Source organism: Podarcis muralis, chromosome 13 (genome assembly GCF_964188315.1).
Source record: "Podarcis muralis chromosome 13, rPodMur119.hap1.1, whole genome shotgun sequence".
In the NCBI taxonomy this organism is placed as follows: domain Eukaryota; kingdom Metazoa; phylum Chordata; class Lepidosauria; order Squamata; family Lacertidae; genus Podarcis; species Podarcis muralis.
This window is the reverse complement of record NC_135667.1, coordinates 12,491,974-12,509,948: the sequence shown is the minus strand read 5'-3', so window position 1 is coordinate 12,509,948 and position 17,975 is coordinate 12,491,974. Positions and strand designations below refer to the sequence as shown.

At 44.9% G+C, this 17,975-nt stretch overlaps 3 protein-coding genes across 3 annotated transcripts; all 3 read left to right on the top strand.

Moving 5' to 3' along the window:
* The first annotated feature begins 3,033 nt into the window (after positions 1-3,033).
* LOC114583365 (olfactory receptor 2J3-like) lies at positions 3,034-3,984 on the top strand. The gene has a single exon (XM_028704689.2). It carries the CDS (start codon positions 3,034-3,036, stop codon positions 3,982-3,984), a length of 951 nt encoding a protein of 316 aa, XP_028560522.2.
* Positions 3,985-8,976: 4,992 nt separating this feature from the next.
* LOC114583366 (olfactory receptor 2J3-like) lies at positions 8,977-9,879 on the top strand. Its single transcript, XM_028704690.2, has one exon. The coding sequence runs from the start codon at positions 8,977-8,979 to the stop codon at positions 9,877-9,879; it is 903 nt and encodes a 300-aa protein (XP_028560523.2).
* Positions 9,880-16,534: 6,655 nt separating this feature from the next.
* LOC114583367 (olfactory receptor 5A2-like) lies at positions 16,535-17,476 on the top strand. Its single transcript, XM_028704691.2, has one exon. The coding sequence runs from the start codon at positions 16,535-16,537 to the stop codon at positions 17,474-17,476; it is 942 nt and encodes a 313-aa protein (XP_028560524.1).
* Positions 17,477-17,975: the final 499 nt, after the last annotated feature.

Genomic DNA, 17,975 nt, shown 5'->3' with positions numbered 1-17,975 from the left:
AAAAGAACCTAAGAGAGAGAAAACTGAGAGAGCATGCTCAGTTTTCACAGACTACTGAGTATTTGTTGGTGGCAGGAGAGAAAAGATTAGGTGGAATGGAGTATTCTAGTAGAGCACATGTCATAGCTAGGTTACTAGAATACTCCATTCCATTCATTTCTTGGAAAATCTTTCCCTTGTGTATTGTTAATAGCTATGTCAAAAGTCTCAGGCCCAAGTGGCTGAAGGTAAAGGTAAAGAATTGTTAATGAGCTGAGGGACCAGAGATACAAAAGGAATTGGAGCAGATCCAGTGTGGGAACTCACAGTCTTTATTAACTTAATGAATCACCATGCCTTTGTAAAATGGCAGGGAGAAATCATTCACCACTGCTGTCTCTGTTTTAAAGCTGAGAAGAGTTAGGTAGTGGAATAAGCTAGGCTGTGATTAACCCTCATTTTGGAAGACTTTCAAAACTTGTTGGGGCAGCACCCAAGAAAAGCACTGAGCATATTTATATTCTTTCCACCATAATTGATTAAGCTGTCTTAATCGCTTGCCTCAGGAGAAGCTGGATTTTTGCAGGGTTGAATGACTGATTGGCCAGGCCTTTGAGCTGGCTAGTAAGCCACCTCATATTCCCCACGTTTCTCCACTTCCCCAAGACAATGTAAATGTGCAAATGAGAGGTGGGGGGAATCTTTATCTCTAAAGTGCCCAATGAACATTTAATCAGATAACCATAACAAGCACTTGTGTGCATAGAGAGAAGACTATTGGAAGTATATCAGAGAAGAGACGCAAGCAGCTGCCGTTCCAGAATCTGTGTTTCTGTAAAAGGGAGAAGGCAGGGAGAGGCAGATCTTACTCCAAAGCAAGAGCCCTTTCACTGGCTCTCGTTTCTTTGTTCGTCTGCATGCAGCCCCAGCTGAGTAAGATTGTCTTCCATAAACACGGTTTTAACCATGAGTCCGTAAGTGACTGTGGAGGCCAATTCTGGATCCATACGTCCTTCCACAGTGGGGACATTGGTTTCCGGGTGGGAGTTGATCACGGTGTGGATTTGCCAAGCGTGCCTTCCTCTTGGCATGTTTCTCCCTTGCGTCCTGAGTTTGAGTGTCTTCAAAGCCCATTAACCACCATTCATCCTCAAACCGCCTACAGACACTCACATAGGACCTTCATTGGTTCTGTTTTAAAGGAGAGGTAGAACTGGATATCACCTGTAAAAGAGAGAAGGCAGAGAGAAGCAGATCTTACTCCAAAGCAAGAATCCTTTCACTGGCTCTCGTTTTTGTTTTTTTTCTGCATGCAAATACCAGATGCTGCAAGCAGCTTTCCTATGAAGTCACCAGTATTACAGTGAACGTCCTTGCCGTTTTTTTGCAGCCCTCAAGAGAAAGCTATTCAGCTTTCATATGCCTTAAGAAAACACTGCTGCAAGAGAAATTTCTTAACAGCTGCTGGTGAACCCTGTGCAGCATACAAAGGTCAGATAATATTGAGTAATTTGTAAGTCAATTGGTGGTTGGGTATGGAGGAAACCCCTAACGTTTGTGGGCACTATCCATTCTTGAAAAGTTACTCTGCTGTATGCAGAGAATTATATGTAGTTTTGGGTCTGTAGTTTCTTCTTTAAAGGGGTTCCTCTATCTTTTTTATTTCTTTTTTAAATTTCTCAAAGGCCTCACTCTGAAATTCATTTATGCTGTGTTTGGGAGAACAGCAGCCATGAAGACTGGTCAGTTAGCTGAGTATTTCTATTGTTTTATTCTTCCTCCCCCTTGGTTAGTCTTAATGTTGCCCTTGTAAAACTTATCTAAGAGGAGGTTGGGGACAAAACTCGAATCAGTTGGTCTCCTATTCCTGGTTCCCCTGCCTTCTACCTTATTAGACCAAATCACCACTACTATGAATGAGGAACCATTTTCTTTCCACTCATACCCTTCCACATAGCCCAAATAGACCCTCAAAGAAAATAAAACTCTCATGTGTTTCTTTATCATCTCATTTGCACAGTTCTTTTCTTAAAAATATAAAATAAATAAATGAATCCCAGGGCAGTTCTTGCAACCATATACCACAAAAAATAATGAATGCACAGAACTAAACTCAACATATCAGCGGGGTGTTTATGTCACTAAACAAGATGGTGTCCCAGCACTATGATTCCTGTAACACAGGAACCCCCCAAAATCAGCCCTCCAGATGTTTTGGGACTACAACTCCCATCATCCCTAGCTAACCGGACCAGTGGTCAGGGATGATGGGAACTGTAATCCCAAAACATTGGGGATGCCTGCTCTAACATAAAAAAGGTAAAGGTACCCCTGCCCGTACGGGCCAGTCTTGACAGACTCTAGGGTTGTGCGCTCATCTCACTCTAGAGGCCGGGAGCCAGCGCTGTCCGCAGACACTTCCGGGTCACGTGGCCAGCATGACGAAGCTGCTCTGGTGAGCCAGCACCAGCGCAGCACACGGAAATGCCGTTTACCTTCCCGCTAGTAAGCGGTCCCCATTTATCTACTTGCACCCGGGGGTGCTTTCGAACTGCTAGGTGGGCAGGAGCTGGGACCGAACGACGGGAGCTCACCCCGCCGCGGGGATTTGAACTGCCGACCATGCGATCGGCAAGTCCTAGGCGCTGAGGTTTTACCCACAGCACCACCCGCTCTAACATAAATAAGTAAATAAAACCATGAACATCAAGAAATATATACATTCATATAAATTCATATAGCATTTATTGTAAGAAAACCCAAAGTGGTTTACCAAAAAAAATAAAACAATTATCTATACTTCAATAGATTGTTAAATAAAGAATAAACAAGCTGTTCTCACAATCACAATGACTCAAAGACATGCAGTAGTGAAGGAAATTTCAATTAATGGGAAACTAAAGACACTTGCTGGGATTTTTAAAAAAATGAAATTGAGGCTCATGGTTGTTCATGGTTTGACCCCAGTCTTGTAGGGCCCCAAACAAGGCTATACTTATGGTTTTCAGATAATTTCTCTGGTCTCCCCTGTCGCCCTTTCTCTGCAGGAAGGAGATGAGGATGGGGGAAGAAAACGTCACTTTTGTGAAAGAGTTTATATTGGTGGGATTCTCCAGTGATCGAAGGACACAGATTCTTCTCTTTGTGGTAGTCCTCATCATATACTCCCTGACCATTGTGGGGAACCTGTTGATCATCATGCTTGTGTGGGTTGAGTCTTCACTTCACATACCAATGTACTTCTTCTTGAGCAACTTAGCAGGCCTAGAGATCTGCTATGTCACCACCACCTTGCCTCAAACGATGGCAAGCCTCGTGTCTGGCAATGGAGCCATCTCCTTCACCCGTTGTATGGCACAGATGTACATCACACTGTCCCTTGGATCCTGTGAATGCCTTCTTCTAGGTGTAATGGCCTATGATCGCTACCTAGCTATCTGTCATCCTCTAATATATACTAGTGTCATGGGCTGGTGGCGACAATTTCTGCTTGCCTCAGTCACTTGGGTTGGTGGCTTCCTCCTTGGTTCTCTAATGGTTGGCAGCGCCACTTCTCTCTACTTCTGTGGCCTGAACCGTATTGACCACTTCATCTGTGAGATGGCAATGGTGATTAAACTTTCATGCACTGACACCTACATTACAGAGGCCGCCATCTTTTTGGCAGCTTCACTTGGGGTCCTACTTCCTCTTTCAATTATCATGACCTCCTATGGGTTTGTTATCTCCTCAGTATTGAAAATGAGGTCAACTGCTGGATGGCGCAAGGCCTTCTCCACGTGTGGCTCCCATCTGATTGTGGTCACCTTGTTCTATGGCACTGTCATCTCTATGTACTTGATTCCCCGGTCGGGTTCAACTTCTGATCGTGACAAGAAAATTGCCATTTTCTACCTTGTAGTCACCCCTTTACTCAACCCTATCATTTATACTCTTCGGAACAAGGATATCCATGATGCAATAGCCAAGGTGTTGCAAAGACTGGACATTAAGCAAAAGAGTTGATCATTGCCTTCTAGTATGAATAATATGGAAATGTTGCTTGAGCATCAGGTTTTGGCACAGGAGAGGCATATCTCCTGGGACATGGAGCTGTCTCTTTGTCAATGACCAGGAGCTGTTTCTGGAGCAGGAGCTTCTAAGAAAGTTGTAGAGCAAGTTTATGCCATTGATTTATTTATTTTATGCCCAATTTTTCCTCCAAAGAAGTCAAGGTGGCATAGATGGTTCTTTCATTCCCCATTCAGAACAACTCAGCGTCCTCTGCAGAGCACCATATTGTCTTCCCATGCCCTAAAGGACCAACCCAAGAAAACTCTAGCTAGCATGGAACTCTTAGGCCAAGAAAAATCAAGGAGAACTGAACAGCTTCTGTCCTCAGTGCCAGCTCCTCGACTTGCTAGTCCTTTCACGGGTCATTGTTCACAGCCAAATCTTGATAACTTCTCTCTTTTCTGGAGCCAACACTGCTGCTGGGGAGATCTGAGCACCAAAGCCTCATGGAAGGGAGACAGGGATGCTGGGAATTCCCACCAGATCCTCCTTCTGACTTCAATATTTTTCTCCCCCCCCTACAACGAAAATAATTTTCTCTTTATTGGAACACCAAAGCCAAGGTACAGTAGCCAAGATAGAGGGCTGTTTTCAGATTTCATTTGCAATGATATACCCACTCAGGGCTTACCCACACTTCTGCATGTCCCATGCCTACAAAGCACAGGTTTGGAGAGTTATTAAGGCATGCTTTAATATCTTGTTTGTGACCCACCACATCCCAGGCCTGCAGAATTGCATTGCTGATGCCCTCTCTTGGTTTCTGATGGAGCTATTCTGGGAGCTGGAACCCAGTGGATTCTGTGCGTTCTGTGGAACTTTGGAATTTGACATCCCAGTATACCATCACTTCTGCCCTAATGGGTTTAGGGCACTAGGCGATCTTACCAGCAGCACCTGCAGAAATTCAAGTATTTTAGGGCCAAGCTACATCTTCCCTTCACAGTGGTGAAGTTAGCAATTGAATTTAGGTGTGTATCTTAAGTTTTGTCTCTTCAAAGGAGAGATGAGGTATAGACATTGCTCCCTTTTGGTACCAACTCAGTCTTCTCTTAAAAAAATAACCTCACTCTTGTATTCCCAGATAATTAAATATATTTGCTTCAACTCTACAATTGAATACACTTGATTATATTGCCTTATTTTTGTATTCCCTTGTCAGGTGATATATTCTATATGTGATTGATTAACCTTATTTTTTTCCTCTTCTGTAACCCTGAACTATATTGGCTGAAGTAAAGAAATACATTGGCTAAAAATAAGATACTGAGACTCTTCGCTAAACCCTCAATATTATGTGTGCTGATATGGAGGGTGACCATAGACACCCCCCCCCCCATATGGTAGATGGGTTCTGGGATAATCTAAGATTGAACCAAAGGTTTGATACATAAAAGGTCCTCTTAAAGTTTTACCTGGAAAAGGGCAATATCAGTCACAGATGCCATGCCAGATGGGACATTGTGGATGGAGCTCAAGAAAATAGTTTGACCCTCCCAAAGGGAGAATTTCAACTATAAGTGCTTGCATAGAAAGGGAATTTATGGAGAACAGAAATGGCTCAGAATATTAATAAAATATTTGTTTTTGGAGAGTGGCACTGACAAGGAGAACGTCAAATTTCTGAAGTCATCTAGGGAGATTGAGGGATGCGGGTGGAGCTGTGGTCTAAACCACTGAGTCTTGCCGATCAGAAGGTTGGCGGTTCGAATCCTCGTGACGGGGTGAGCTCCCGTTGCTCGGTCCCAGCTCCTGCCAACCTAGCAGTTCGAAAGCACGTCAAAGTGCAAGTAGATAAATAGGTACCGCTCCAGTGGGAAGGTAAACAGCATTTCCATGCACTGCTCTGGTTTCACTTAGTCATGCTGGCCAGATGACCCAGAAAAAACTGCCTGCGGACAAACACCAGCTCCCTCAGCCTGTAAAGCGAGATGAGCGCCGCAACCCCAGAGTCATTCGTGACTGGACTTAACTGTCAGGGGTGCCTTTACCTTTACCTTTAGGGGGATTGGGTTGAAGGAGAATGCTTACACAGTGGCAGAATCTACCTTCACAGATGCTTTAGGAGGAATTCTAAGGTAAAGGTAAAGGTACCCCTGCCCATACGGGCCAGTCTTGACAGACTCTAGGGTTGTGCGCCCATCTCACTCTATAGGCCGGGGGCCAGCGCTGTCCGCAGACACTTCCGGGTCACGTGGCCAGCGTGACAAGCTGCATCTGGCGAGCCAGCGCAGCACACGGAACGCCGTTTACCTTCCCGCTAGTAAGCGGTCCCTATTTATCTACTTGCACCCAAAGGTGCTTTCGAACTGCTAGGTTGGCAGGCGCTGGGACCGAGCAACGGGAGCGCACCCCGCCGCGGGGATTCGAACCTCCGACCTTTCGATCGGCAAGTCCTAGGCTCTGAGGCTTTAACCCACAGTGCCACCCGCGTCCCTTTTAGGAGGAATTCTGGACCCTCCTAAATTAGAAGTGGGTGAATGTGAAGGCAGGTCAGGTACTCATGGCATCCTTGTCTGGCACAAATGCTTGCAAGGCCGACAGGGAGTTATAGCTGGTAGCAGCAGCTCATAATGGAACATGCTCCCAGAATGGTTTTAAAGGAGGATTGGACAGATTCATAGAGGATAAGGATATCAATAATGTCTGTATTACATCTCCATTGTCAGAGTCACTGTTCCTCTGGATACCAGTTGCTTGGGAATTGCAAGTGGGCACAGCATAATTCATAAGTCTGGTCTGGTGTGCACCCATTCCAGTTCACCCCAGAGCCAAATCCGGATTGCAACCTGCAAACTAAAAATCTCTGAAAATGTCCCCTTTCTGAAATTCTGGAGAGCAGTTGCTACTCAGCATAGGCGACCCTGAGCTAGTTGGGCCAATAATCTGACTCAGTATAAGGCAACTTCCCAAGAGCATACCATGCGCCCTGAATGCTAAGGAAAACATGAAACCCACAGAGACGAATTCAAATATGCTCAGTTTGCATACATTCAGATAAGAGAATGTGAGATGTGCTTATTTGTTTTTATTACAATGCATACAATTCTGATTCAAAGTCAGCATAGAATTATTCTTCCATATCTGTGGTATGTTAAGAACATGAAGCCCCATGAGGTTCAGGAAATAAACACCTATTAATGGCTGAAGAGAAAAGGCACTAAGGGAGTCCCTGTGGAGTAGATGCACTGTCCTCATTATCATAATGAATAGCAAGCAAGGGGGAAAGAATGCAAAATGTCATAGGGAGAATACAAATACTGGTGTGCTGTCCAATTTCTATTGTTGGGAATAGGCAGCTGAGCAAGCCAGGTTGTGTTGAGCCCCATCTTAGTAGGCATTAAAACTAGGTTGGAGGTTCATCAAGTATCTGGCCAGGTAGAAGCATATCAGAAGGAGAGCAAGATTTTTTCTGTGGTCTATCTGTGGTCCATCTCCAGTTAAAGGATCCCAGTTCACAGGAGAGAGAAGGACAACCACCTGATGACCTGCAAACATACATATAACTTTTTCTTTAGGATGGGAGGCAGGGAAAACATGCATTTTCCTGTTTGAGATGAATCTAGATGTTCATAGCACTGATTGTTTGGACCTTGTGTCAGTCCTAGACTAACCTGCCCCACTTGCTCAGAGCAGGGAGGCACAGCACTGATTGGCTGGGCCATGTGTTGATCAATTTCCCTCACAACCAATTTGATTTCAGAAAGGTTAGCAGAAGCAAACTGCAAGTAAACCACAAGGCATTAGACTACCGAGTGCCCTGCAACAGGCAGTCTTTCCAAGCAGCACAGAGCTGCCTTCCCTCAGCAGAAGCCCCTTAAAGAGAGATGCAGCAAGTTCCTCCTTGAGATTACTGACAATTCCTTTGATTGTTCAACGTCTCACGCTAAGACAGCTGACTGGAACCCCCTCAGCTATCATTTACAGTTACACATACCAGTGACATGGATAACTATTTGGGGGTTGCTGAAAAACAACAAAGAGAAGAGCAGTGGTAAGATCGTGTTCTTCAATTTGGAAATGGGATTTGTGTGTGTGTGTGTGTGTGCGCGTGTGTGTGAATGCAGCCTATGTTCTTATTTTAATGGATATTGTGAAGATGGGCTACATACATACAATGGTGGTCTCCCTTAAAACATCTATTTTATCCCAGTAAACTATGATCTCCAGGGGTGCCAACTGGAATAAAATATTGGGGAGGGGAGGTAAGCTCTACCCTTCATAATTCATCACATGACGTTGTGTATACACACTATTTGAATCAACTTAGGGTAGGCATAGGCAAACTCAGCCCTCCAGATGTTTTGGGACTACAACTCCCATCATCCCTAGCTAAAAGGACCAGTGGTCAGGGACGATGGGAGTTGTAGTCCCAAAACATCTGGAGGACCGAGTTTGCCTATGACTGACTTAGGGGGTCCCAGTCCCCTCAAATATTTTATTGGGGGAGCCAAAGGGGCCTCGGCCCCTAGGAGTTGGCGCCTATGATTTATTTTTTTAATGAATTTATATACTGCCCTATACCTGGAGGTCTCAGGGCCAATTCACAGGACAAAATCAAAATATAAACCACAAAAACTCTGATGTGACACCATGGTTTGAAGTATATTTGCCAACTATGGCCTGTATGACTCAATGATAAGCAGTGTGTGTTACCTGGTAGCCTTTCTTATTTGAAAGTGACACACAAATGGAGTGAATATCTCTCTATTCATGCCCTGTGGGAAGCTTTTCATCAGTTTGGAATGAGACAATTGTGCACTTGCACTCTTGGATTAGCTTGTTCTGGGATCAATCCGATATTGCGATGAGTGGAACACAGCTTGTTTGAGACATGCCCCGTTTCCTGAGCGTGCCGCTGCTCTTTCACTGTTTCCCTTTCTCTGCAGGGAAGAGGTCAGAATAGGTGATGAGAACTTGACCTCTATCAAATATTTTATATTGATGGGATTCACCAATGACCGAAGGACACAGATTCTACTCTTTGTGGTCATCTTCATCATCTACTCCCTCACCATTATGGGGAACCTGGTGATCATTATGCTTGTGTGGGCCGACTCTTCCCTCCACACACCCATGTACTTCTTCCTGACAAACCTTTCAGGCCTGGAGATCTGTTATGTCACCACCACGTTGCCCCAGATGCTGGCTCACCTCCTGTCTGGCAATGGTGCCATCTCCTTCATATGCTGTATGACACAGATGTACATCACATTGGCCCTGGGTGGCACTGAATGTCTTCTTCTCAGTGCCATGGCCTATGACCGCTGCTTAGCTATCTGCCATCCTCTATTATATGTCAGTATCATGGGCTGGGGGCGTCAAGTCCTGCTTGCCTCGGTCTGTTGGGCAGGTGGCTTCCTCCTTGCTTCAATAAACGTGGGGAGCACCCTTGGCCTCCCCTTCTGCCATGCCAACCACATCAACCACTTCTTTTGTGAGCTGCCGGTGGTGCTGAAACTTTCATGTGCCGACACACACCTCACGGAGGCTTTCATATTCTTGGCATCAGTAGCATTGCTATTAATTCCTCTGACAATTATCCTTATATCCTATGGGCTTGTTCTCTCCTCAGTATTGCAAATGAGATCCACCACTGGACTGCGCAAGGCCCTCTCCACATGCGGCTCCCACCTGATCGTGGTCACCTTGTTCTATAGCACCGTCATCTCTATGTACATGATTCCACAGTCGGGTTCAACTTCTGATCGTGACAAGAAAATTGCTGTCTTTTACATTGTGGTCACCCCTTTGCTTAATCCTATCATTTATACTCTGCGGAACAAGGATATTCATGGTGCAACAGCCAAGGCGCTGAGAAGACTGGCCATTTTGAAAAAGAGTTGAGAGTTGCCTACTCGTGTGAATAATGTGCAAATGTTGCTCAAACTTCATGATTTTTTGCATTGTCTGCAAAAAGTTACTTTTTTGTCTATGACGAAGAGCTGCTTCTGGTTCACGAACAGGCAAGAGAGTTCTAAAACAAGTTTATATAACTTTTTTATTATATTTCTACCCTGACTTTCCTCCAAAGAATACAAGGTTTTATATTGCATAATACAAGAATATTTAATGTTTTTGATATTATACAACAATAACACAACATAATATATTAGGAAAGATCACAATAAAATAAGGTGGGGGGATGGGAGGAAAAAAGAGGGAAAAGAAAAATACTGTTATCATTTGTTTTCTAATGAAGTTCAATAAATTGAGTGTTGCATGCAATCTCAAAGCCTCCCAGCAATGCATATGGATCTATATTTTCCTGCACCTTACTACCCCAATATACAACAATAATAATATTTTTTTCAACAAACTGATCATAATCCTGTCTGCCTTCTCTCACTTGAATCATATTGGTCAATTGGTCACATACTTTATTTAGCCAGTTGTCTCCTGTATGAAACACTGGAGATTTTTCTAGTTACAGGTGAATGTTGTGTGAGTTGCACTCATTAAGTAAAGAGGCATCTACCTCTGCCACCCATTAAAACTGATTCTTTGACACAGACTAGCAAAAGAGTTAACAAGCTGACTTCAGTCTTGTGGTTCAGTGGAGTGAAGTAGGGGAATCAGCAAAGGAGGGAGATTTCAGGATGTGGCTGGGGGGACAGTAGGTAAGAAGTTCATAAGTACAGCAGAAGACTAGAGTACAGCATTGGTGACCCACATGCATGGGCGATGGATGAGGCCCTCCAAGGAGCTATTGGTTTTCTTGAAAAGCTGGGAAAACCCAGCTTTTGCGTGCTCAGACCCAGAGACCTCCCCCCTAAATAAATTCACGATGGTGGTGCAGCTGGGCGAGAACGATTTGCCGGAAGCTCCCACTTGAGCCTGTGGACCCGCATGCAGGAGGACTTGGAAGAGTTGAAGGCAGCTCTTCCTGGACTCAAAACTTTTTGGTGGCAGTTGTTGAAGCGACATGTGTGGTGTGGTAGCCAATGCCCAGCTGCCACCGAGAGGGCCAGGAGGCGCTTCCAGAGCATTGTGGTCAAGAAGGTTCTGGCCTTGGGCGGGACGGTGATCCGTCACCTGGGCATTACCTTCTGTGATGCGTCCCTTTACAGGTTTGATGGGGTTCATCTGTCTGTAATTGGGAATGATTTGTGGCTGACCTCCATGTCAGCAGGGTTTGGTTGCAGGTGTGAGTGGTTGGTGGCGAGCGTGGTGCTCATGTGGCAGATAGGCTCTGGTTCAGGTGATAGGGATGGGAGAACACTCTCGCCATTCCTATGTGAAGGTTATTCTGTTAAAGAAATCCAGGGACTCAATAGTTTGGTTAACCCCTGAGAGCGGGTTGTGCCCGTGCCTGAGTCCAGGGGGACATCTGGGTGGTGGAGATAGCCTGTTCCCGGCTTTCCGCTTATCCAGGTGTTCACCCTAGGTTGATCTATGCTGGTGCCCTGGGTCAGTGCTACCTGCAACAGTGCAGGGAGCTAGTCGAACCAGAGCCTATGCAACCACTCACATGCTGCAATCAATAAAGTTGTGGCAAAAATTCTGTCAAAAACCAAACCAAAATTTGAGTTTATTTAAGGTCTGAACACACAACAGGTCCAAGTTATGCTTTTCTTTGGTGTATTTTTATGTGTGTCCAAAGGACTTTACAACTAAAAGGTGTGGAAACTCAACACCATGTCTGTATTCTTTCCCCCATAATTGATTGAGTTCTCTCCATCTGCTGCCTCAGGAGACGCTGGATTTTTGCAGGGCTGGATGACTGATTGGCCAGGCCCTGGAGCTGGAGAGTAAGCCACCTCATGTTCCCCACATTTCTCCACTTCCCCAAGACAATGTAAATGTGCACATGAGGGGGGGGGAATCTATATCTCTAAAGTGCCCAATGAACATTTAGTCAGATAACCATAACAAGCACTTGTGTGCATAGAGAGAAGACTATTGTGAGTATATCAGAGAAGAGATGCAAGCAGCTGCCGTTCCAGAATCTGTGTTTCTGTATAAGAGAGAAGGCAGGAAGAGGCAGATCTTACTCCAAAGCAAGAGCCCTTTCACTGGCTCTCGTTCGTCTGCATGCAGCCCCAGCTGAGTTCGAGTGTCTTCAAAGCCCATTAACCACCATCCATCCTCCAACCGCCTACAGACACTCACACAGGACATTCATTGGTTCTGTTTTAAAGGAGAGGTAGAACTGGGTATCATCTGCATACAGGTGAGCACCCAGCCCAACCCCCCTGATGATCTATCCAAACGGCTTCATATAGATGTTGAAAAGCATGGGGGAGAGGACAGAGCCCTGAGGCGCTCCACAAGTGAACACCCAAGGATCCGAATACTTATCCCCCAACATCACTTTCTAGATGTGGTCTAGGAGGATGGAGCAGAACCACTGCATAACAGTGCCTGCAGCTCCCAACTCCTCTAGACAATCCAGAAGGATACCATGCTCAGTGGTATCAAAAGCCACTGAGAGATCCAGCAGAACAAGGAAATAGCTTTCTCCTCTGTTCCTAGCCTACTGAAGATCATCAACCATGGGAGAGATCACCAGAGGGTTTGGTATAAGTGGGATTGCACCAAAGGAGATGGGAGGAGGCATGGGAGTGAAAACAAGGGTGTGAAATGGGGCTACATAATGTAAGAGAGAACTGGCTCCAGAAATGGAGTTGGGATGGTGAAAAGTGAACTTAGGAGGAAGCTCTAGGGCAGCGGTTCTCAACCTGTGGGTCCCCAGATGTTGTTGGACTACAACTCCCATCATCCCTGAGCTCTGGCCTTGCTAGCTAGGGGTGATGGAAGTTGTAGTTCAACAAGTAATGTTAGTTGCAGGGCTAATTGTGCGGCTCTGCTTCTGAGTGACTCCCAAGTTGCTGTACACGTGAATAGTGCACAAACATGGCTCATGAACAGGTATGGACGGGGAAAGTGATTGTGAGAGGAGATCCAGGGGAAAGCTGGGAGGATGGCTCCTCAAAGTGAGGGGTGTGGCTACCACCCCACACAGGTAAGTAATTTGTGGTGACTCTCTGTAGAATGTATTTTTGGAATGGTGGACCCCTCCCTCCTAGACTCATATTTTACTATTTTATTTATATTAGGCATTATTCTCTTTCATATTTGCTTTTGAATTGCTAAATTAGGTTAGCATATTTCTATTGTTTTGTTTGCATTGTACTGTTTCATATAATACTGTATGAATTCATTTTGTTTTCATACTTATTGATATTATGATTTTCCCTATACATTCCTAATATGAATGGTTATACTTATTGATCTGCTTTAGGCACTATTTTGCAGGAAAGTGGCGTACAGATCCACAGATGAATGAATTGTGTGTTACATTCTTCATCACAACTTTCTGTGTTGAAGAGTTTGAAGAATGTTTCCCCCCCTCCGCATTTTGCTATGTTAATTGCTTTGGGACCCAGAAGTCCCAAGAAACAACAAGCTGTTAATGATCCACAGGAAACCACCAAGGGGATTGCAGGATCTGCAGAGTATCTACAGAGTAAAATAAACATCTTTATTTTCTCACTGGGACCTCAGACCTTTGATAAATTGCAAGGAGGAAAAAGCAAGAATGGTGTTCGTCTTCTGATACCATAAATATAGGCAGATGGAGCAGGTGGTTTTGTCTAACCACGGAGATCTTCAAAAATTAGTTGGCGGAGCCCTATACAGGTAGCTTAAGTGTAAGAGCACATGTTTTGCATGTCCAATGCATCTGGCATTAAAGGATCTCCGGTAATAAAAAGACATCTACCTGAGGTCATGGACAGCTGTTGCTAGCCCGAGATGGAAAGATTGCTAGGCTAGATTGCCTATTCATCCAATTCAGCAGAAAGCCATTTCTTTCCATCTCAATCTTATAGACTATGGAACTCATTGGAAATGTGGACTGTCACATGCTTTTAGGGTGCATGGGGTGTTAGTGGAGGGTTGTTAGGGGAGGTGGGGGGACACGTCGTGTTCCTTCTGGGGTAGTTTGTCTACCTTTGGTCCCCACCCTGCACTCAGTTCCCACCTGTGGCTCCTAGAAGCTGTCACTGTCATGTGACAGTGGCTACAACCCAGGAATGGATTCAACTGGCTGGCTATAACAGATGAGGATAGCCGATGGGTCTCATACCCTCAGTGCATTAGGGGCTTCCCCTGCACTTGAAGACAGGCTCTGGTGGATTGAACATACAAGACCAATTGTGGGTCCAATGGTCAAGAAAACACTTACTGCACGTGCAGCAGAGGCAAAGGAGGCGCAGATGGGACTTGTCAGCCCGGGAAGGCAGCTCATCTAGGGGAATGAAAACTCTGATCTAAACTGCCACTGCCTTTCTCATTCATGAGAAAGACTTCAGGAGTAAACCCCGAGGAACAATCTATATTCAATGCCTTGCAGGACATCTTTGAGAGAAGAAAAGGCTCAGGAGTAAACCCTGCAGAAATTTGGAGTAGAGTCCATATGACGGCTGGATGACGGCCTTGTATGCCTCCTTCTGGCGACTCCTGCAGCCTAGCTGGTGCTGAATGTATTGCTCTGCTTCCTTTGGACCACATCAACAAGGCCAAGAAAATGGGGGGTCTTCTAGTCTGGGCAGCCCAGGACCTCCATACACACTGCCTTGGCTTGTGCCCCAGGGGGTCTCTTTGGTGCTGCTAACACAGAAAAACCATGCAGGAAGCAGCAATTGCGAGTTACCAGCCACAGCAGGTGCTGTGATTCTCCAGCAGTTTGACTTCACCCACGGAGGCACAAGAAGAACAACAACAACATGATTTTTGCTCTTTAAACCGCAGTGTGAACACCCCTTTCATCAGAAGCCTAGATGTGATCAGAAGCAGACTTTGGAATTCCCTACTCAGAGAGCTCCACTTTTCCTTTTCCTTGGTGCTTTTCTCGCATGGTGTAGACACTTCTCTGGGTTGGATAGTTGTCAGCTGTTAGTAAGGTGAGACTAATGAATTTTTACTGCTCTTCTTACATTTCTGACTTCGATTCCTTGTATCTTCTGTTATGTAATAACGTTTTTGTGATTTATTACATTGTGATTGTATCTTACTGTATTCTTTATGTATAGACATGTTGTTTTTGTTTCTTCATTAAACCACCTTGATCTTTTCGGAAAGGCAGGATATAAATGTTCCCCACTCCCAGTTTTGGTGGTTGGGATGAACTTGTGTTCTTTAGGTCAGGTGTGAGGAAACCTTTAGCCCTCCAGATGTTGCTGAACCATGACTCTCATCATCCCTGACCATTCGCCATGTTTTCTGGGGCTCATATAATTCAACAACATCTGGAGGGCCAAAGGTTTCCCACACCAGACCTAAGACAGAGAGGGAAGTAATATTGTCCAGGATGAGCCACACACCCTGTAGCTCTGGGGTAGCCAATGTAATGCCCTCCATTTGTTGGACTAGAACACCCAGCATTCCTGACCATTGGCCATGCTCACTAAGGCTGATGGAAACTGGAGCCCAGCAACATACGGAGGGTACCATGTTGGCTACCCCAACTGTAGGTGGTAGACAACCTGTAGATAATGGATTTTGTGGTGTGTTCGGGGTGGAAGCTGGAATCATAAAAATATTACAGACTTTCAATAAGAAAGTTTCCAATATAAAATGGTCATTACAGTAGTACCTTGGTTCTCAAATGCCTTGGTTCTCAAACGCCAAAAAGCTGGAATTAAGTGTTCTGGTTTTCGAACGTTTTTCAGGAGCCAAACTTCCGATGCGGCTGTCAGCTATTGTTTCCAGGACACCTGCACCAATCAGAAGCTGCGCTTTGGTTTTTGAACATTTCGGAAGTCAAACAGACTTCCAGAACGGATTAAGTTTGGCACTTTTGTTTTTGCTATTTATTTTGCGGTTTTGTCTTTGATACTTTTTCAGTTAATTTGTTTTTGTGACTGTGTGGAACCCAGTTCAGCTACTGGTTGGTTGATTGTGTGACTGTGGAAATGGATTAAAAAAACTACCCATCCAAACAATGACTATAATCACTGCAGGGAAGAACTTAATTTTTTTTTTTTTATCATCTATGTACGATACTCTCTTATTTATTTTGTAGTAGAGTACATTGATTATTGCTTTCATTTTATGGATCGTTAGATAGTAAATTTCATGTTAAATTGCTGTTTTAGGGGTTGTTTTAAAGTCTGGAATGGATTGATCCATTTTGCATTACTTTCTTTGGGAAAGCGCGCCTTGGTTTTGGAATGGACTTCTGGAACAGATCAAGTCTGAGAACCAAGGTACCACGGTATAAGTCCATTACATAGTCTCACAATAGTATCTGTTTTCAGAAATTGCACCTGTTCTGTAAACTGGTACAGGCTCAGGTTGATAGTGGGGATGAATACTGTTGGTTCCTGGTGAAACCAAGTATGTGTATCTCATGGGAGAAAAAACTACACCATCACTGTTTTTTTAAAAGATAATGTCTGCATTCATCCTAACTTCTCTTTGCTTATTCTATCCATCCATCCATCCATCCATCCATCCATCCATCCATCCATCCATCAATGTAGGGGGAGAAGCCAGAATGGAGGCTGAGAACCTCACTTCTATTACTGAATTCATCTTGGTGGGACTCACCAGCCACCGCAAGACCCAGATTTTGCTCTTTGTGGTCGTCCTCAACATCTATTTGCTTACCATTGCGGGGAACCTGGTGATCATCATGCTTGTTCGGACTGACTCTCACCTCCACACACCCATGTACTTCTTCCTGACTCACCTTGCAGGGGTGGAGATATGTTATGTCACCAGCACTTTGCCCCAGATGCTGTTCAACCTCCTGACCAGAAATGGTGCCATTTCTTTAACATGTTGTGCACTCCAGATGCACCTGGTATTGACCCTGGGTGGCACTGAATGTGTTTTGCTTGGTGCCATGGCCTATGACCGTTACTTGGCCATTTGCCACCCCTTGCTTTATGCCATCCTCATGGGCAGGTGGCGCCAACTGCAACTGGCTTCGGTTTCCTGGCTGGTAGGCATCCTTCTTGCAACCATCAATGTGGGCTGCACTTTCAGCCACCTTTTCTGTGGCCCCAATCGTGTCAACCACTTCATCTGTGAGCTTCCTGTGGTGCTGAAACTTGCATGTGCCAACACTCACATCACTGAGTTTGTGGTTTTCATGACGGCTGCTATCATCCTCCTGGGCCCTCTTTCTGTTATTTTGACCTCATATGGGTTCATTTTGTCTACTGTACTGAAAATGCAGTCAAGCTCTGGCAGGCAAAAGGCCTTCTCTACATGCACCTCTCATTTGATGGTTGTCACCGTGTTTTACGGCACTGTCATCACTATGTACATGAGACCTGGGTTGGGCACAGCCTCTGATTTTGACAAGAAAATTGCAGTGTTTTATATTTTGGTCAGCCCCCTGCTCAATCCTATCATTTACACCCTTAGGAACAAGGATGTCCATAGGGCAGCAGCTAAGGTTCTGCAAAGATGGGGTTTGAAACACAAATGAGTGTCACCACCTTGCTTAAGTGGTCATGTTGACTAGGAGCTGCCAGTTGCCTTTTGGGGCACATGGGACTATTTGTAAAATGGGGAAGCTGTTGGGTAAACCAATAAGACCACCTTATTGCCATTGCATTTGATTCTCAGAAAATTTGGAATTGAAATGTGTGCCACTGCCTCTGTTTGCCAGATCCAGCTCTCAGCCCAGAGGAGTAGATTGGAATGGAAAGACTCAAATAGACCTTAATTACAGCTGGGGCAGAACTGATGACACAATCTAAGGCTGGATCTGTGTATCCAGCAGAATGAGATGGGGAATGGGATTTGGCTTATACTGGGTCAGTCCAATGGTCAATCTTTATGTATATGAGATCCTGGTCAGGGGCAACTCCAAATCATGACAAGAAAATTGCCATCACTTCTCAAGCCAATCATTTACACCCTGAGAAACAAGGATGTCCATGGGATAGTGGCCAAAAGGCTGAAAAGAGGGTCTTGGAAGAAAA

What these genes read in the sequence shown, in the direction of transcription:
- LOC114583365 (XM_028704689.2), top strand. Translation starts at nt 3,034, where the DNA reads ATGAGGATGGGGGAAGAAAACGTCACTTTTGTGAAAGAGTTTATATTG.
- LOC114583366 (XM_028704690.2), top strand. Translation starts at nt 8,977, where the DNA reads ATGGGATTCACCAATGACCGAAGGACACAGATTCTACTCTTTGTGGTC.
- LOC114583367 (XM_028704691.2), top strand. Translation starts at nt 16,535, where the DNA reads ATGGAGGCTGAGAACCTCACTTCTATTACTGAATTCATCTTGGTGGGA.